At 34.4% G+C, this 22,044-nt stretch overlaps 1 protein-coding gene across 2 annotated transcripts; it reads left to right on the top strand.

Annotated features, from left to right (window-relative positions):
• Window positions 1-10,495: 10,495 nt before the first annotated feature.
• LOC113495407 lies at window positions 10,496-16,798 on the top strand. Of its 2 annotated transcripts, XM_026874112.1 has the most exons (3): window positions 10,496-12,953; window positions 15,362-15,479; window positions 15,793-16,798. In XM_026874112.1, exons 1-3 carry the CDS (start codon window positions 12,690-12,692, stop codon window positions 16,590-16,592), a joined length of 1,182 nt encoding a protein of 393 aa, XP_026729913.1. In that variant the 5' UTR covers window positions 10,496-12,689; the 3' UTR covers window positions 16,593-16,798. The 2 variants fall into 2 exon arrangements, with proteins under 2 accessions (XP_026729913.1, XP_026729914.1); XM_026874113.1 differs by lacking the exon at window positions 10,496-12,953 and having other exon boundaries at window positions 14,622-15,479.
• Window positions 16,799-22,044: the final 5,246 nt, after the last annotated feature.

Here is a 22,044-nt window from a genome sequence, read left to right as displayed (position 1 = left end):
TTAATATAATTCTATTTTCTACAAAGCCGAGCTTTATCGCAAATAGAGATCTCATAAACAACCTTGGGATGTTCAGAATTGAAAATAAATTATACAGCGGAGTCCATGGTGTTACTGTGTTTCTAATTTTGTACAATGCTATCACTGAAATTGTCTAGACAAAGTTATTTACTGCTACCATGATAATAAGAAATTATTTATGACGTTGTGACAAATGCTCTCTTGATTTAGTGTGCTATGGAAACATTGGACTTTTATAACTTAACTAGCTGACCCAGCAAACGATGTTTTGCCGAATTTTGTTTTTTTCTAGTTGTATGTATTTTTAATGCAACATTATAAAAAAAAATAAAACCAAGCAATTTCGTCCAAAAAATAAAATATATTTTTTTAGTGTGAGCAACCCTCATCACTTAGGGTTATGAAAAATAGATGTTGTTCTATTCTCAGACCTACCCAATATGTATACAAAATTTCATAAAAATCGGTCGAACCGTTTCGGAGGAGTACGGTAACTAACATCGTGACACGGGAATTTTATATATTAGATAAGGACTTTTATTCGTTTTTTAATATAGTATTTGACAGAAAAAATATGTTTTGGTCTGAAAGACAGATTTCTAAAAAATATTGAATACCTACGTGTTTTTTTCTTTATCACGTAAACAAAAAATAAATGCGACACAGAGATTTATATTCTCATTTGACGTCGCTTAACAGTAAGTATGCTTTTACTAGCATGTGACATTTATAGCTCCAAGTTACTTTTTAATGATGTGATACAATGAAAATTACGAGTCCAATATTTTTGGAAATCTGTCTGATACACTAAACAGATTAAAATTATTAGACTCGTATACCTATGTTAAACACGAGATCCGCCAGTGATGAACGAATTCCATTAGTGAAAAATGAGTATTTCATTTATGTATTTTGGCACAATTGCAGAGAAGTACAGAAAATTCGGACGCAATTTATATTTATTATTATTTTTAAGGAACTGGCTGCCATTCAAGCTTTCTTAACTTTATTTTTAAATCGAGGTTACACGTGCCTTGATAAATAGATGGACTGTTACAGAATGACCTCACGCTGCCTGCAATCAACTTAATGCATTGCCAAGATTATTTTAAGACCATGCTATTTGAAGTTATAAAACACAAACAATAAAGATTAAATTAAATTGAACCGTTGAGGGCAAGGATGAATATTTTAACATAAAGGTCTACCGCCACCTTAACCTTGATTCTTTGTTGAGGTGATTATGAACCTCTGTTATGAATAGAAGTCATCATCATCATCCTAGCCTTTTCCCTACTATGTTGGGATCGGTTTCCAGGCTAACCAAAATGTTTTTCCTGATAGGGGTGGTATATTATGTTAGTGATCACCACGCCGAATACACAGTGCGCGAAGTCTCGCTAGTTCGATCCCCGCCGAGGAAAAGCATTGAGTGATCCACAAATGCTTATTCTCTGAAAGTGTGGAGTTGTTTTGCGAAACCCCCACTATAATAAATGGATTGATAACTCTGAATGCGGAACACATACCAAGTGGTGGATCATATCAAGTGGAAATACATGGTAACTGTTAGTTACTGACACGAAAATGACTAAGTATGTTGTGTAGTCCTCTAGTATTCATAATACAAGGTTTGCTTAGTTTGGGACTAGATGGCGCTGTGTGACAGATGTGGAATATTATTACATTAAGCGTCAACGAGGAATCAGGAAATGTCATAATTTAATCTGAATGTATCTCTAAATTCAAGGCACACGTATTTAATTATGTAGACTATATAATGACGATCCCTACACCATAACCACAGTACATTCCGTTTGAGGATTAAACATCACAGCATAACTACTAATCAAATATCACTCTTAACTTCCACAGCATATAGGCTATTTTTGATTGTTATTTTGTTTGTTTTAGATAAGCGTACGGAACCGTCGTTACTAAGCAGCTTGTGGGGCAAATTAATTTATAGTACGGTGACACCAGCAGGAATGACGACCGTGTATTTAAAAAAAACTATTCAGTTCCTCAAATAGTTGAAAAATATTTGATATGAATTTTGCCTTTTTCTGAAAAAATAAATTGTTAAAAATAAACTGCTTTAAAGTTAGGTAGAGGGAGCTTTTGACGTAACAATTTCGTAAAATGTATACACCATCGCGACGTCACGCGTAAGTTTCATTCATATTCATCTGATCAAATTATGTTTTCGAGACAAAAGAAAACAAACACTCAAAAAAAGAACTGGCTATCGTTGTACCTATTAATTACATGGACAGTTGACTGCATTTGAAAAAGCAATTTATAAAGATACAGTCTTGATATATCTCCCTTAGGATAACAATTTATTGCATCAATCTAATTACAAACTAATTTAAACGAGCCATTATGCTTCGTTTACACTGCTACAGGGATAGCGTAGTGATAGTAATACTGAACTGCCAAGTCAAACGTGGTGGATTCGAATCCCCGCAAGCGGAATAGTTTTTTCGAAATCAAGTAATTATCAGGGTAAATAATCTAAATTTAAATCATTCGATAGGGTAATAAAATTAAAACTAATAAAATTTAGGGGTAAAGTCCCAATGCGGGTCCCTCAAAAAGTGCATGACTGTAACAACTGCTGCTTAACCTCGATGTTTATTTTTAGTACTTGAACTCATAGCAGTATACAGAAATACATAATTTTTCCGGGAAGTTTATTTTGTAAAGACTCTTGTAACAAGGAGTTTTGGCATACAAAGATGACACTTTATTACTACAGGGGGTTGGTTATACAAACATTCAAGTCATGAGAACAAAGACCACTAATATATCAATCTAATCTAATATATAAAATTCCTTTACCATTTCCATTCCATTTTGGATGAAATTTTTTGTTTTTATTTTTTTATAATGTGCCATTAAAAAACACATACAACTAGAAATAATTTATTAGTCAAAACAATGTTTGCTGGGTCAGCTAGTATTTTATATACATATTCCCGTGTCACGATGTTAGTTACCGTACTAGTCCGAAACGGCTTAACCGATTTTTACCAAATTTTAAATGCGTATTCGGTAGGTCTCAGAACCACTAACATCTATTTTTCATACCCCTAAGTGTTAAGGGTTGCACACAATAAAAAAAAATATTTTTTGGACGATTTTTTTTTTATAATGTGGCATTAAAAAATGCATACAACTAGACATAATTTATTAGGCAAACAACGTTTGCTGGGTCAGCTAGTCTAATTATAAATGCCTTTTCGTAATGAAAAAAGAAGTGTAACAGTGTATGCTTAACTTAACAACAGTGTCGATAGAATTAGTATTACTCCTTGGAATCGTTTGAGGGATGAAAGCGGATTATGTAAATGATTATGTTACCCTAGAGATAAATAACTGTAATTGAAGTGGTACTTGTGTATTTAAAAAGTATTTGATTTAAATTATTTTGGTAGTTATGCTGAAATCTAAAGGTCTCAATTGGAAGAAAGAAGTGGCTAATACAAACATAATAATATAAGCATGATTGAAGTGTTTGTTTGTGAATATTGGCAAGTAGCTGATGTAGTAGTGGTATATAATAGTAGGCGTAACGTAGGTTACTTTTATTTAATTAAAAATCTTTTATTTTATTAACTAGCAACCCGCACCGGTTTCGCACGGTTGCTAATATATACCTTATAAACGTTTTTCTTCAATCACACTATCTTTTAAAGAAAACCGCATCAAAATCCGTTGCGTAGATTTAAAGATTAAACCATTCAAAAAAAAGATAGGGACAGAGAGAGAAAGTGACTTTAAATACTATGTAATAATATAAAATAACTTATTGTTAAAGTCCTCGCGAAATCCTATGTAAAAAGTGCCCATTTTACTGTAAAATGCTTAAATTATAAAGTTTGGTTTTAAAAGAGGAATAATGGTTCATTAATGTTTTTGAGGAAAATGGACGTTTAAAAGCAGCGTTATAAAAAAAATACTATTTTTTTGTACTTAAAATCGAATGCACACAAATCACTTTCGTAAAAGACTTAAGCTGAAAATTAATCTTGAACTTAAGAACAATAAATTGTGATAACAATCTTAAGTCAGGGATTATAAACAATAGTCTCAAAATTTATGGTCGACGGCAAAACAAATCGGGCAAAGTTCAAATTTAGGAAGGCATGTTGTTGGATGGGGTTTCGTTATAACTGAAAGTTGAAATGCCGGTAAACCAAGGATGTGAAACGCAAAAGAAGTGCAATGTATCTAGACACGTATTCGTTCTCGTTCTATCGTAATGTTGAACGTTTAACACAATAGTGCTTTGATAGTCCTTCTACAGTAGCGTTAAACGTTTAATCCAATCTTGTCGGAAGTTGCATAAAAAGTTAAACGTCAAGTAAGAATAGGATAGATTCGAAGAAAAAGAGGAGAAAATATAGATTTTTTTAGTTTGTGTGACAGTACGCCCATATTAAATTAAAGCTATGGTAGTAGACAACGTCAATATATCTTTGAAAAAGTATCGTACAAAAAATAATATGACTACAAGTCAAAATTAAAAATCATAAATAGTCGTAACTTTTGAAAAAGCTCAACCGCTCTTTATTAAGATCACTTGCACATTGTATAATTCACCTTTAAGAAAACACGAACTAAAATGAAATCAGGAAACCGGGAGCTGATGTCACAGAGAGACAGACAGACAGACAAGTAGGTAAAACTTGTAAAAACTCTCGTTTTGCGTCTGAGTAAAAAGATTATCTAGGTACGTTGAACGATATAGATAAATACTTGAGGGATTAACTAAAAAGATTTATGTTATTTACTTTGATTTAACGTAAGATTTTGTTTCAGCGTTTGTCTACAGTTATTTAGTTTTGCAACTGTTCATTTTAATTTTAGAGTGTCGTCATCTTTGAAAATGTTGTTTCAGCTTTCCCGAAGCAAACGCTTTAATTAGCAATTAGGGATTCTGAGTTGAACTTAATAATTAGTTCTGGAATTCTATTTCCTATCTTACGATTCTATTTTATTATCTTATTCCATTTTCTTCTTTTGAATGCTTGTTCATGAATTTTGCTTTATCCTTAATTAATTGACTGCTGAAAACACTTATTATATGTTAGAGGACTGTAAAATGATTTTCAGTAAAGTATTGGCAAAACTGATTGTGTATGTGAGTTTTGTTTCCAAGTGGCCGTGGTTAAAAGCATTGTTTATCTTTTTTGTAAGGTCTGATGCTTAATTAACAAAATAAAATGTGTAGTACCCAAAGCATCAGGCCAAAGCTAATTATAAATTATGTAATTGGAATTTTCAAAATATTTGTATAAATCATCGGGGTGACATTTTCTATACAGAAAAAAACCCCGTAAATTAAAAAAGATTAAAAAAATAAATAAGACGTATTTTACTCTTAGGTTTTTAAAGGTAGAAATTAGGAAAAAATATCAGAAAAAAATTATTATTTTGATTGTAGATAAACGAGAAAATGCTGTTGAAGAAGATTTTTCATCGTAATGTTAAAAATATACCCTTTAAACATTAATTTAAAATTAGAGATCACACGCTATTTTTCTGGTCCCTCATTTGTTTCTTCGACCATTGTGTATCTTAGCAACGAATACTAATTAGAAAAAACAGTTACCAAAAAGTCATCATAAAAATTGCTTTAAAATATTTCCTTAAAAATATCTTCAACGGTTTTGAACCACAAACCTCAGTGAAACTGCCATTACCACTTCAGTTTTCATCTAATGAGCGCCTTTCATGTGGCCTCTCTGAACTCAGAACATAATATTTCTCTTCTGTTTCAAAGAAGTCAATTATACCTATTCATAATGTTTGTTTTTGGAATAAAACTCCATTTAAATTTTTATTTTTATGTAACCGACGTAATACACTGATTAGAAATATCTAAGTACAAAATCACTTGTCCTTTCGAGACAGAGAAGGAGAAAAAATTTATATTTAAAATGATAAGGACATTTAAATATTAAAACAAAAACTAAACAGAGAACAATGACACTAATTTAATAATACTAGATCGGACCTCCACGCGTTATTGTAGTTGCAGAAGAGTGACACCATTCTACGTGTTTGATTCCGAGGTATTTACTACTTATTAAAAAAAGTGGAAGAAATTACCGTATTTTCCGAAATAGTATCGTCGTATTGTAGGTAGTGTAGGACGACCTCAGGCACGGTGGAGTGATGATCTGCGCAAGAAGGCTGGCTATGATCTGGATGCGAGCAGCCGAAGATAGATCTCGATGGCGTGCAATAGGGGAGGCCTATGTCCAGCAATGGACGTTATGGGCCGATGATGGTGATGATGTTTGCGCATATATATAAGTCACAGCCTCACAGGTTGTAAACCAACCATACGACAAGAACATCCCTAAAATAGGTACAAATTTCATCATAGCAGTCCTAATTGAAAAACTTTCTAAGCTCTGGTCAAAAAGTACTTCAGAGGAAAAAAAAATACGTTTGGCTTGCCATCCGTTTTAATTAATGAAGGAAAAGTTACAGTTGGGCAGTTCATTTTTGTTTATCGTTAACGTTACGTTGCTTTCCGAAAACGAACGCGTTTTCTGAAATAACTTTGTGAAACAAAAATTATTTCGTTTTTGAATGATCACAGTTGTTTTTTGGTATTTTTGCCGTGGTGTTATTTTAATGAGTGACAAAGATAAAAATGGAGGCAATTAGTCGATTGCCCTTTTTAACCAAATGATAAAACGTAACACTTTTACTAAGATTTTTCTGTTTGTGGGTCTGTCTTTCGTTTGTTACCAGGCTTTATTACCATGTGACATGTGAAATTAAAAGTCAAGTCGCTGAGACAGTAAAATCATACATTTGTTGAGGATTTTCGAAGTAAGTGTCCAATATTTTTTGGAAATCCGTCTAATGGACTAAACAGTTTTTTTTATCAAATTGATTCATTCCTTTCCATAAGTAAGAAGAAAAAATAAGAAGAGTATAAATAGTTGTTGTTAATAATGAATTAGAGCAGAAAACAACAAAAAAAATTTTATCCAAGGCCAAAATCGAACTTAGCCCAAATAACACATCAAGAACGAACACATTGACATATTCCATCTTCTCAATACAAACAAATAACTCATCAGACCTCCATGGTCCACCTTGAATCTTGACACAAACCTTGAGAAGAAAAACAACGGTAAATAACTGCCAAAAGATTCGTTCAGTACGTGACCTACGTACAGACAGCAAAAAACCCAAAAAAACAATCAAATGGCAAAAAGGTTTTTTTTCAGTGACGGGTAAAAAATGGTGTTTATAATATTTGAACTACTAGCTGTTGGGCGCGGGCCCGCCCGCTACAAATAAAGGCGATCCGACAGTGACCTAAAATCGGTCAAAATTGGTCTCACGGAAACCTAAAATGAATATAAAAACTATGATATGTGTTAATCCTGGTCATAAACTACCTGTGTATCGAGTTTCGCCTAAATCCGATTACGGTATTTTTTGCGTGAAAGAGGAGCAAACAGCCATACATGTTTTGTACAAAATCTACAAAGTTGTTTGCAAAATACAAACTTTTGAATTCTTTAGGTTACCAAAAATAGGGAGATGTGGAGAAAGAGGAAAGAAAAAGGTTTCGTCTAACAGTAAAAAAAAAGATTTTCACATATTTTGTGACTTAATTTCAAGTAACAATTCATTGTAATTGATATTCATTTGATAACTTATTGATTTTGACGCAATTTTCTTGCTGACAGTACGATAGAGGAAAGCGAAAATAGGAGACAAGGTCGCCAGACACTATGGCTGCAGAACTTCACCCATGAAAGGAAAAATGTCTACACATAAAAGAAATCTGACGCACACATACGCAGACTCATCCATATGGAATCCCGATTGAATTGGCAACAGTGAGCGCTAAGATTATGTAAGGATCGTGAATGAGGTCATGAGTTATTTGAAAAGTCCAAGGAAATTCTAGACCAAACAGGATGTGCTAAAGAACATAAGAATAGTTTTAGATAATATACTTGTTCCTATCAGACCTAACCATGACCAAGCTATTGAATTACGTGTACTCGTGACTAGAAGGTTCTGTATTAAATAGCCTAAAGAAAAATCCGTTAGGTGATCAATGAATTTCAGGACTCATAAACTTTTCTTGTAACTAGTTCAAACTACCTCAACTTTCTAGCTACCATGGTTCATAAAGGACTGCCTGGTGTTTGTTATTTCCACTTAGGTCTTATATTCCATTCCTTTGTTGCGCTTTTAAGGGTAAATGCCTGCCAGGCCAGCAAATTTGTTCGGTTACCGCGGGCCCTGGTACACAAAGGACAAAATTAAAAATATAGGTGGGTTTAATCAGAAGAAGTCTGACACTATCCACTAAGGGTTGACTGGAAAGGACAACTCAACCTAGAGCTGGTAGAATCATTTAATGATTTGCCATCCGACAAAAATTGCCTGTAGACAAGTGGCAGTTCCTCGCTTACGCATTGAACTCACATCACGTGTCAAACAGATACAATATCTCGATCTGAAGTATGAAGTAAGATCTCTTGTATATCCATTCTAATACGATATCATTGTCTTAGCCCCTTACACAGTTATGGTGGCCTTGGCATTATTCTTGCACCCGGGCCCGGCACGGTCATTAACCTCACTATTGATTTCTGTGACCGGCGCTGTGCAGTCCAAAGATTACACTTTCAGATATGAAAGTTTATACATGAATATAACTGGAACTGATCGATAAATGTTGTTTGATTTAAATAATAATTGTTGAACATGTTCTAAAAGGCTGATTGGTGTTCTACATTTTTTTAAGCTCCGTACATAGAGGGAAAAACGGAACACTGTTCATGGCAGGCATCGCTGTCTGTCGGTGACGAAGCTATATCTATAGTTGAAATTATCGCAGATGATGTGTTTTCTTTGAGGCTATAACAAAATAAAGATTGCGATTAAGAAACGTTGAAACGGCTGTTAGGTGACAAATAAAATCATTTTCACCCAATCGATTGGTTTTTTTTTTTTGTTGCAATTTACCATCCAATGGATTTGATAATTTAACAACATAATGCTGAACTGAAGCATGAATATCCCTTTATTATTATTTATGATAAAAAGAAAAATTAAATATGGTTCAAACAAAAAAGAGTATGTATGGTACGGTCGCTTTATGAATACCTTAGTTAACCAATTTATTTTCTGAGTTTTTTGCATATTGCTTAAAAATTTTGCATTATTGATAGTAAAATAGTTCAGCTTTTCTAAATTGTTTCCCTTCCTGGAGGCAAAATTGTTGTAGGCATGATACCTGTGGCCACTTCAAACAAATCTCTGTGCAGTGACCTAATTCTATTGCCTCAGATTATATATATTGTCGATACACTGTCTTTGCTCTCATATGCATATACCTGTGTTATTTTGAGACTCATACCTAATAATCTGTAATACCATAGCTGTGATTACTTTGAAGACTCTTTGTAATTGTTAGGTCTATTTTTTTTTGTAAGAAGTGGTAAACCCATGGACACCCACTCCCTCGGGGGAGGAAATGGGTAGTGTCAGACTTTTACTGACTAAACAGCGGTTATGTGTTGGTGTAATTGTTAGCTTTGCTTTCTTAAATTTGGACTATCACAGCTTCACCCACGTCTATGGAACACAAGATCTTAGTTCCATAAATAAACAATGTAATGAACTCAAAGAATAGATTATTTGACGACTAGAAATTCCCGTGAACGTAATTTCACAGGAATGAAGTTATAAGAAAACAATATTTGCTGAAATCTGAAATGGAAAATGTTATTGGATTTTTTTCATTCATTAATTATTTTCCTATTAATATATTGACTTTGCGAAGTATCAAATACTGAGATCGTTGTACTTTGAAATTAAATTCCACAAAATAAAGCTTTATTGTTAGTTTTTATTGATTACATTTTAATTAATAAACTATTGGTGTTACCTATAACTGTACCATAATATGTCCCACGCTTCTGGCGTTTGTAACAGTGACCGCTGTGACCGAAATCGGCCCGGAGAGTATTAATGTGTCACTTTAGATACAGACTGCCACCAAAGCCACCGTGCGTGACGTGTCGCGGGTTCGATCCCCGCGTAGGACAAATTGTTCTAAGTCTGGGTGGCTTTATGCATGTGATTGTTAGGTTTGTGAAACCCCCCGCGGTTAAATTCCTTACTGCGGAAGTCGATTTAAAGAAAAAAATCTATGCTAATAAAATAAACTATTATTCCTCATAGAAATTGAACGTGTTGTTTTAAAGCTATGATATCACAGACATATAAACAAAAATCTTAACAAACGTGATCAATAAAATCTTATTAACAAGTTGTTACAAAACAAAAAACATGACATTGGAATGTTAAACAAATAACATGTTCTTATTTCGTTTACAAATCGTGTCACATAACAAAATAAATATTTGGAACAATAGAGATACTCAATTATGTAAGAGATGAAATTGCGAATTACTGCCAAAAATCGTCTCAAAATGTTTTTTGGGAACGCCAAAGACTTCAAAATTGCACGGCGGTTCACGTTCAACCAGAAAGAGTCTGACATCACCCACTTCCTGCCCCGAGGAGGTTGGTTACCACGAAGGTTTCCGCGCTTTGACCGAAAAAAAATTTATTTGACTTGTTTTGGCATCAAACTTGCACCAAGTGCAATTTCATCCACATTATAAAGAAAAAAGTTACAACGATTGAAGATTGGTTTTCTTTAAATACCTTAATTATACAAGTGTCTTTTATTCAGAGGTATTTAACTAACAAAATATTTTTTTTAAAGAAAGGTGAAACAATCAAGGGAATTTAATATTAATTTCACGCAAATTTACTAAATTAGTCTGCTTGAAGCCCTAACTAATAAATCATTTTAGGATCCACCATCCCGTTTTAATAAAATTAAGTACTTCCAGTCGCCCCTGAATACCATTCAACACAACCTTAGATTTGAATCAAACTACTCATTAAACCACAAAAATCACATATCTCCATTTCGGTATCATGCCAATTCCTCTTTTATGACAACTGCATAAAATCGAGATTTCAATACACGGCATATAAAGTTATGACATTTTAGCTACTGAATCTGCTTCAACTTTTACCGTGATAAAGGCATTTTAACGTTCAAAAGGAAGTTCGTATCGACACCATTGACCTTTGATGACGTCAATGTACCAGAGGCTTATAATCATGAACACTCGGAAAACAATAGATTTTACCCATCAACCCCGATAGGCTGTTGAACTAAATCTAATAATGTACCGGAATGAATCAGACAAATTTACAATAAATATTGGATACGTATTTTACTACACATTTTTTACCGCACCTTTAAAAATTAAGGAAGGAAAACCAATTAAGATGATGAAATGCCCCTAAAGGCCGCTTAACCACACGTAAAGGGGCCTGAAAAGATCACTTATATAATTGACAATAAAAAAGGTACTACGTCCCACGAGTCTTCATTTACAGTTTAATAGATAAAAGAAAATATACTTACACAATTTTTTTTCTAAATTTGTCTGACGTACCAAGAAAAAAAAATGACAAATACCCTATTTACTATGTGTTTTCGAACATCAGCTTATGACGTTTCTCAATTAAAGTTTCAACCTTGAAAACTCATTCGTATTCAGCGGAGTCGAATCTAGACTAGTCCTATTTTATCTGTGTTGGACATATCTGGAACTCGAACCAAATTGGTACATTTACATTTATATCTTCAACTGACAGACAATTTTAAGGAATGGAGATAGTTTTAACCACGTGCATACGTATAGTCAAGGTACAAAAGACAGGATTACTCAATATGGTGGTAAAGTATGCTCTAATCATAAAATTTCCGTGTAATTTTTCATATCTTTTCTTGCATAAGAGCCTTCTATCACGTGTGATACCGTGAACAAGGGAAATACTTACTGATTATTTTTTATGATAAAAGTATGCAACGGTTTACTCATGCTTATTTATTAGATTGTCCGATTTGCCTTGTTGCACTACAACATTCCCATCATCTAAATACCTCTAAAACATACTAGTCCTAAAAATGTATTCAAATTCCGACTTTCTAAGGACTTTTACACATCTATAATCCGGTTACTCCTTCTATCAACTGTACCAGTAATTGCAGGGTCGTTTCCACTCAATAATTCATTGGTTTTCTCGTCGGCTGCCGTAAAAGTGCCACTAGAGAAATGGGTTGACAAAGCTTTCTAATTCACATCTCTGACGTAGCCTAATAGCTGGCAATTATTCGCTGTCTTCCTTGTTTACGGAGCAAGGATTAAAACCAAAAGATAATATCAGTTAATCGTGTGAAAAAAGGATAACCGTGTAATCCTACTAAATATTATAAACTCGGAAGTTTGAATGTATGGATTTTTGTTGCCCTTTCATTTAAAAACCACTGAAATTATTTCGATGAAGCTTGATATACAGTTTGGTTTATAACCAGGATTAAAACATAGGATATTTTTAATGGTGGGAACATTTTTAATCGGTAGCGGGCTTGTCATTGAAACATATGAGTGCGCGCCGGGTTTTGAACCTACCACTTTTAGTATATCGCGTCTGATGAGTGCTGCTATTAAGAAGAACCTGAAAGCTGAAGAAAATAGTAGAAGGGATATTGATAAATCTTTTTTGTGCACGTGGAAATTATGTACCGCCGAAATATTGCAAACTCAGAAACCTTCTATGCCAAGTTAATGGATCGTGAAACTGTTCAATTTTTTTTCTCTTATCTTAGAACGCAACATGGAAAGATTGAACTGATTTATCCTTTTTTTATTTTCGCAGGTTTTTTCTGCAGGAAGACCAGCTTTCCCAATTTCCAGGTCTCTAGAAAACAATCTGCGAAAATTATAACTTTTTGGCTAGCATCCTGCCTGAGATACAGCCTGGTGACGGACAGTCATACAAAGGTATCACAGTAATGGGTTCCAATTTTACCTTTTAACCCTAATAATGCAATGATACCTCAAATTTTGCATTACTTTTTGTATCCTTTAAGACAATACTGAAATATTTTTAGACCGGTTTACCCGTGCTTATTTATCGGTATAGCCCGTTTAGTTTCTCATCCGAGCAAAGTCTAGAACAAAAAAATGTTTGTTCATAAATTCCTAGCCTTTTGCTAACCCATATTTTCTTGTATTGATCAAAAATCATACCAGTCTTCAAATAGGCCTAAGCTTTATGTTCAAAGTTTCGTATAAAACGACCCAGTTCCAGCGTAACTTGATCCTGAATGCGGCAAAAATTCCTACAAAGGAAAGAATTTTCATATTTCATAAGAAAAAGCTCGATAACCATAAACTTTGTATCGAGTGTGAATTCCCGCACACATATGTATACACATTAATATCGTCTCTCTATTTTGCCTATAATTGTTTGAGATTTATTTTATAAAATGTACAATATGGATTAAAAAAACACAAGTAATGTATAATCGATGGAGTGAAATTTGGGAGACCTATGTCCAGCAGTGGAAGAATATGAACTGATGGGGAATTATTGTAAAGGTTGGTTTCATCATCATCAGCACATATCTCGAGATCTATCTTCGGCTGCTCGCATCCGTCTCCAGCTATCTTGCCCAGATCATCACTCCACCGTGCCTGAGCACGTAAAGTCGCAGCGATTTTCATGATTGCGGAGCATTTATTGAATATTTAATCTAATTCTGAGGTGGAGAATTATCCTTGCTTATATAATTATAAATTGAAGGAATATTCCAAAAAAGAGATAACGGAAATAGCTTGGGTAGCAGTTGGAAATGCCGTTAATTTTAACAGATTGGTATCTTTTTATAATATGTATTCGATATAATCAGGAATGTACTCGAAGCAAAGTAGTAGGTAGCACTTTTTGGTAGTACTTTTTCATTATTAATTACGTATTACGTCAGTAGTGGCTAAATAGGCAATTCACGTCTTGCGATTCAATGCCGTGTGTACGGACCGTTCGCTACTCGATATTCGACACGATACTAAATTAGTATACAACATCAGTATACACTGATTTGTGTAGCGTAGTGTACGAACGGCCTTACACTTGCTGATATAATATGACATGAAATATTTTTCTAGTATCCCACTGCACATAGGACGACACAATTCAACATAGCAATAAGTTAGACTTAGATATGACGTAAAATATTGTTCCCGATTAAGTTCTTACACCTTGGATCCAAATTTATTATTGTCACGAGCCTTTCTGTGGAACTTGTGACTCGACTCCATTAACAAAGATGTGTGGACGGAATACGCAATGAATGTAACTTTTATCAAATGTACATAATATTCTCAAAAAGTTGCTCGTGCCAAAGATTTTACTCGGATATGAGAGGTTTTGACCAAAAAAATGGTGCAGGTTTTTTTGTTTTTAACTCTCACACAACGCCATCCAGTTTCAAACTAAGCAAAGCTTGTATCATGATTAAATATCAATGAATACATACATATTATAGATAACTTACACCCAGACACAGAACAAATGATTATGCTCATGACAAAAACCTTTGTCCTGGGTGGGAATCGAACCCACGACCTAAGGTATAGCAGTCAGGGCCACTAACCACTAGACCAACAGGCCAGTCGTTGGTTGGATTTGGATATTGAGGATTTCATAAAAATAGGCTTGAAAAAATGAGGCAAGACTATGTTGAAACCAGGGCAGGCAAATAAACTGTTAAATGAGGACATAACCGACATAATAGAAAATAAATTTCGAATAGCGATTTTACACATAAGTCCAGTCATTTTGTTTCTTTAGAAAAAAATGCTCCTTCACTTAGAATCATTATTGTTGAAACTTGATTGTAGCTGTAACAAAACTAAATAATTTGTGAATATGTTTATGGCAGAAAATTGATTATTTTCAGCACCCGTAAAAAAAACACTAGCTGTCACTATTTACGAGAAACAGAGAACACAGATGGGTAGACGGAAAGGAAAAGGCTCATAGGAACAGTCATCATTTTTTGACTTTAAAAACTCATAAAGAGAGATATAACATCAAAAGAGTCCAAACTACGATGGAAATGTTTGCTCAAATTGACACAAGAATGTAAAGTGAACCGAAAGTGTATATTTACAACACACTCTTGTATATTAATATAATTCTTTATTTACAAATAATCAGTCTTTAAAAGGCGACTGCAATTCAGGGTTTGATTCATTGCGATCTCATTTTCGTGACAGATTTATCTGTAATGAATACGCTGTACGTTTCAGTGATTCTTCTATTCCTTTTAAGTCACGTATCTGGGTACTGGGATACAGGGACTACAACCGCTGCGTACATCAGGACCGATTTATATCCCCGACAGAGTTTCTTCCGATGGCAGATGGTGCAGTCAGAACGTTTGAGATTATTCTTTTCACATTGGGACTGGACAGAAATTCGAAGACGAAGAAGACTTAATTGTGTCGCTGGCATATCTATAGGTACGTAATCAAGTGATCATTTAGCAAATCATGTCACTATTGCTATAGTATGCGATGTTGATAAACTAGCACACACGTTATCAGTTTCAATCAATTGTTGCAATTTCAGTTTGACCCCCTTATCGGTTTCAAATTGAATATATATTTATTTATTTTTTAAGTGTTTTGTGTGATAAGGCAATACTGTGTGGGTACGGCATTGATTTTATGCTGGAAGTTGCCCTAAGGAGCTTTTTACAATAAGACAACACAAAGTCATAAAAAAAAAACTAAAAAAGCGAAGTAAAAACATTTTTTAATGAAAACATTTCAGATTTGCTTTGTCTCGGCACGGCAGTTCTTCTTAATAGAAGAACACTGATAACCTCCGCCAATTACCTTGATCCATGGATGAATCGTATGAGGGACGTTCGTATTTGGGCGTTGGGCAGAGGTGGATACGAAAACATGCCTTATAGGTACAGAGTATGGCGAATCACAAGACTGTTTCCAAAAAGTTTAAATCCAGAACATTGGCATGGTCCAAGAGGTATCCATTCGCCGAGGCACGACGTTTCTGTTATTCATAGTCTTGATCAAATATACATTATGGCTTATCCACCGACCAGGTACCATCTTCCTTATAGGTGTTTTTTATGCGGTAAACATCACAGACTATCATCCGACCTTTGGTTTACTGGTTCCGGATACGAATATCTTCTGCATATTAAAGAAAATTATAAAATATTTTTCGCAATGACTCCTAAAAAGTACATTGTCGATTGTTCTAAGTATTTACCTAAATGGTGGGGGAAATTTATTTGCATCAAAAATTATGAAAATTTACCTGGAGTGCCAAATGGTGGTGCTTTATTTGATGGGGATCACATCGTTGGTATTGGTTGCTTTGAAATCCGATACAATGAGGATAGAATTATGGTGTTTACTGACTTAAGGTACTATATGGACTGGGTATATTTATATGCTGAAATCTCTCCAGGCGAGTACTACGAGTATGCGTACCCTCAATGGGGCCAAAACTTGGGATGGTTTTTTGATGGTTTTAACAATTATCCTTACATCCCTTGGTGGCAGGTTAGAGATGATTTTTACCCAATGGGAAAGAAAAAGTAGACTTCTGGTATTTGAAATATGGTCTGGCCATTTGCATGGATAAAGTGACAGGTTTCTTCGTCGACACATTATATTTTTTCTTCTTCGACATCAATCAATACGTTTCAAACAAATATGTTTATTAAATTGACTTTGCGATGAACCAAATGTAATTATGTTCCCTGTTGTATTTCTGTGTGAAAGTAGACGATAAATGCAAAAAATAATATTGTGTTTTTGTTTTTGAGTATACCCTGTTTGCGTTTTTATACTTACTATAGCAGAAGTTCTTCTTTAGTTTTTTGAGTTCAAAAATCGGAAATTAAAAAATCTATTTTTTATTATGAATAGGCCGTTTTTGTGGCATTTTTAAAACGTTACATGAAGGACTAGTTACACCAAGTCAAAGAGTCTTATGGAGACGTTGACTGATTGATTATAATTGCGTAAACAACATTCTCATAGGTCAATGTTTACACTTTTACAATGAACTACCATTCCACAACTATCACACAACGCCATCTAGTCTCAAATAAGCTTGTATTATGAGTACTAGACAACTGATTAACAACACAATATTAAAGATAGCTTCCACTCAGACCCAGAACAAATGATCGTGCTCATCACACAAACATTTGTCCTGGGTGGGAATCGAACCCAGGACCTCCGGTATACCATTGACGTTCGTTAATAACTCACTTACAAAGAAGTTCAGAAGGTTATTAGATATCTTGTACTGGATGGCCGCACACAGTCCATCATCCGGTAGCTTGACCGTCTAGCTTTTAATATTAAGCATGCATGGTCTGAAAATAAAGATTTATTGCTTTATTAAAACTATCCTCAATACCAAAGGTCATTCCAAGAAAGACACTGCATTAATTTACTCATCTCAAGGTAGATAGTTAGGAACACGAGCTAGCTTTAAAAATGACATGTAAAAATGATGAGGTCTATCATCTATACTCTATACTAATATATAAAGCTGAAGAGTTTGTTTGTTTGTTTGTTTGAACGCTCTAATCTCAGGAACTAATGGTCCAAATTGAAAAATTCTTTTTGTGTTGAATAGACCATTCATCGAGGATGGCTTTAGGCTATAAACCATCACGCTGCAACTAATAGGAGCGAAGATAGGTAAAAATGTGAAAAAACAGGGCAGGTATAAATCATAACTTATAACTTCTACCCACGGGAACGAAGTCGCGGACAACAGCTAGTATTAGCATAATATTTTTTTTCATTTCATTGTTCGTTTCCAAAGTGCACACATTGTCCTAAAATTGTGACCCACAACCTGTTTATAATGTCCAAGCATCTTACTGAGTATGTGAGTAGCCAATAGTCGTAAGCAAATGAAGGTGAATTTGCTTTTCATATTTTAATTGTAATGTGATCATGGCTCTTACCACGATACATCTCGACGATAAATAAAACAAGACGTTTTCGAATCCATTGCGCGGTTATTGCACGCTTACTGAAATGTGTCTGTAATAAGTAACAAATCATCAGCAATGTATGTAGTAAGCTTGTTAGAAACTGATTTAAGGATGTTTTTATAATCGGATTGTGTTAAGAAGTTTCGACTTACGCACGGAATGTTTTTCTTCCCGCTACGGTTTTGTGAATATTTCAAGCTCTCGTTGTTCTGTCAGTATTGTAAGGATCTGGATTTCAATTTCAGACGAGATATTTTATTACACGTTGGAGTGAATTTGTGAGTATTTGTGCTTTTGATGTTTTGTTCCGTGACATTTGGTACATGTGTCAAGTTCTAAGAATGTGATGTTTAAGCGTGGGAGGAGAAAGCCTTTAACGGTAAAATGCTCCTGTGACAAACCACAGTAGGTAATGTGGATGATTTTTAGAAATTAAAAATACGAAGTTAGAAAATTGATTTATACAGTAACTTCCATTCCTATTGAAGTCGGCTTTGTATATTGTTATTTTTTTAAGTTAGCAAATCAAGTCTTTTACATCAAATATTTGAAAATTTGTCATTGCTTTTTATTGTTCCGAACTGCATTGTTCAAAACTAACTTACAAACTGACTTAGGTCAGTCACCAGGCTGTATCTATAGAAATGTTAAAACTATCATCATCGGTCTATCTTGTTCCCAACTACGAGTACGTTGGGGTCAGCTTCCATTCTAACCGAATTCAGCTAAGCACCACTGTTTTAAAAGGAGCAACTGCCTATCTGACCTCCTCAACCCAGTAACCTGGGCAACACGACACCCCTTGGTTAGACTGGATGTTAGACTTTTATGCTTCTGACTACTTGTAACGACTGTCAAAGATATAAGGAAATGTAGTACGGTTTAAAAAAATATATTTCTTCAGTCCCTCAATGTGTATGTTGTATACTGTTTTTTTTCAACTGATATTTTCACTTTGTTATAAGCATTTTTTTTTTTGTAATTTTGCCCTAATTTTTATTGAATAGTGTAATTGGTGTTGTACCGTCTATTCAAATAAATAAATAAATACCCGGTCTGTCTCGTACTTATCCCGTTTTATATAACTTTCTCCTTCTTAATATAGACAAACTAGCACATTCGTATATTCATATTTATAAATAACACAATTTCATGTAAAATGCCATGATTTTCCAGTACTTAAGCCTTTAACTTAAATTTAAATGGACTGTTACCGGCAGCGTCATGTCATTGTTCCGTGTGACAAATAACGTGATGTGGACCAAGTTATAGGACGAATAAAATATTTCAGTTAACGTTTATGACGTCAAAATTGAATTTGGTCTCCGAATGCTTGTCTGGCTAATAGCAGATCTGGGTGTCATTTTTCAACTGACTTGATACTGGTGAAACCTCCTGCGACAGAAGTATTAAATTCCTTACTGCGCAAGGATTTTTGTTATATCATTTTATAGTATACTTAAATGAAGATGGTCCAATATCTGAAACCTTCTCTCTTAATTAATGTATACTTTTTCTGAAATGTATGTAAAATTTATAAAAAATGATTTCGGCGTTAAATATGTTTTACTTAACGAGATTTTAGTATTTCATTTGTTTTCTATCTTTTCAACAAAACCTTATTATAAAATGCCTGCTGTCTATACATCTGTCAGTTGAGCATTGTCGCGGAGGATGTATTTCTGATGCCACTATAATATCATCATAGAGCACAACCTTCGTCCTTCCACTACTAGGCATAGCCCTTTGTCTACAGTCCTATAGCAACAAAATATGTTAAACAAAAAATTGTGCTTAAACAACGCTTTGTAAAGACTTGATAAAACTTATTTTTTATTTTTTGACGCCTTATTCTTTTCACTTGAACCAAGCGCTGGTCATGGACTGGGTCGCCTCAGATGATCCTGCGAACGCATAACAACATAATTTATAAGGTAGGATACCGCTTTATTGCGTTCAACAGCGGGGCAGATTACCGGCCGTAGTATGCGCACGAATAATTATTTAACACTAGCTGCTTCACACGGGAGCGCCCGGTAGAAATTATCACACGTAAGCATATCTACGATTGAGATGAAAACTATTTTATGTGTTAATCTTGGTTCAATCATTAATCAAATATTATTTTGCGTCAAAGAGTACTTCCTCATTTATGATAATAGTAAGCAGTAAGTAAAGTTTAAGGAATTAAGCGCAGATCCAAATTATGAAATTTTTGCATTAAGGTTTTGACAGAACCAAACAACGTGAACTGTGTAGCTGTTATCGGAAACCCTGAAGACGATGAGCCGACAGCAGAGCCTTAGTAATAGGCTACCGGTTTTATTATTTGAGTGTGAAACCCTTTAAACTAATCTTATAGCAAAAAGAAAAAAAAATATAAGGTACAAATAAAATTAAAAGTATAAAGTTTGCAGGGGTTTGAAGTATGTGCATTGAGAGAGTCTACGTCCAATCGACTCTACATCCCAAAGTGTTGGAATCGATCGACTTGTGTAGGGAAGCTGCCAGACTCCGGGGAAATCACCAGTGTGGTGTAAAAACCTAAAGCTGCCGTCACCAACAATATTGATCTGTGCAAGTGAAAGGAAGCAGCGGTTTAACTGTAACTTAATTCATACAGTGATTTAAAAGCCTGTGACGTTACTTACCAGCCCACTTTTTACTAGAAAGTGATATTTCTAGTCCCCTACTATACATTTCAGCATCTTAAGTGCTTTGAATCTTGCTTACTATTTAATGACGAGATTTTTTCTAAATCTATCTGACGGACTAAACAGATTTTTATTAATAGATTTTGTCAAATACCCTTTTGCTCGTTCAGAGATATAAAATGTATAAGTATGATTATCTGTAGTCTAGTATTTTTAACAGAAGTTTTGCTTAGTTTGAGAAGTGATGGCATACCACTACGTTGCAACTAGACGAATAGCCGAGGTGTTGAGATCACCACGCCGAACCCATTCATTGCAACATGACGCGGGTTCTGTCCCCGATAAGTATTTTTGTGATCCACAAATGCTTGTCCTGAGTCTGGGTCTCTTTTTTGAGAAACCTCCGCATCACAAGGATTTAATTCCTTAAAACGAGACCCATTTATTAAGACAAAAAAAGTTAAGAAACCCATGTTCAGGCACATTCATTTAAACATCGCTTTTATACTTATTTCAAAGCTTCTTAACCCGCTCATGCGCATCACTTGAACTCCTCAACAGTCCTCTACGTCGCTGTATATTCGTTTTGACAGGAATGTCAGTCAAGAGTTTTGCTCAACGCTGTCTTACTTATTACCCGTTTTGATTCTGACAACCTTTAGTATTTTTGTGTCATTTTGACAGATCCAAGTTACAAAGACTCTGTAATATGTATGTACGATTGTTTTCTGTTTTCTCACTTTGAAAATGATAAAAAAACCTCTTTAAACAGTATATGTTTAGATTTAGAGAAGATTTTTTTTGTAGATTTTTTTTCATCAAACTGTTAACTCAAAAAATGCACAAATGCAAAAAATGCAGTCGCTGGCGAAACTGTTAAAACAATATTATATTCTGTTACATTCTAAAGACTTACTGATGCCTGCGGGTCCGCCTGCTACAAATCAAAAATGATCCTACGGTAATACAAAATCAGGTTTAAAACTATCCTAAGTGTTAATCCGGTTTAGAAACTAACTGTGTATCAGGTTTCGCCTAAATCCTTTCAGTGATTTTTTCGTGAAAGAGGAACATACATCCACACATCCTTACAAAAAAAAAACCGTTTATGATGTTAGTAGGATGAATTAAAATGTCGCTTCATACAAGACTTATTACGGTCCTACGCAAGTATTTCTCAACTCCTATTAATTTGATAGATATCACAAAAGGGTAATTTGGCTAATGACATAGAATGAATACGGTCTTTAGAAGCGTCGTAGATGAGAAAGGTACGGCTTTTCAATCGTACAGAAGGAATTAGAACCCCTTTTAAAGTCAGATTAATTTATTTTAACACTGGTTATTATGAGTGATGAATGAATGAGTATGACAATTTTG

This window comes from Trichoplusia ni, chromosome 6, assembly GCF_003590095.1.
Source record: "Trichoplusia ni isolate ovarian cell line Hi5 chromosome 6, tn1, whole genome shotgun sequence".
In the NCBI taxonomy this organism is placed as follows: domain Eukaryota; kingdom Metazoa; phylum Arthropoda; class Insecta; order Lepidoptera; family Noctuidae; genus Trichoplusia; species Trichoplusia ni.
This window is presented reverse-complemented; position numbering and strand designations above follow the sequence as displayed.

What these genes read in the sequence shown, in the direction of transcription:
- LOC113495407 (XM_026874112.1), top strand. Translation starts at nt 12,690, where the DNA reads ATGTACCGCCGAAATATTGCAAACTCAGAAACCTTCTATGCCAAGTTA. An exon ending in TGACGGACAGTCATACAAAG is followed by an intron (nt 12,954 to 15,361) that starts GTATCACAGTAA and finishes TATCCCCGACAG; the next exon opens with AGTTTCTTCCGATGGCAGAT. An exon ending in TGTCGCTGGCATATCTATAG is followed by an intron (nt 15,480 to 15,792) that starts GTACGTAATCAA and finishes AAAACATTTCAG; the next exon opens with ATTTGCTTTGTCTCGGCACG.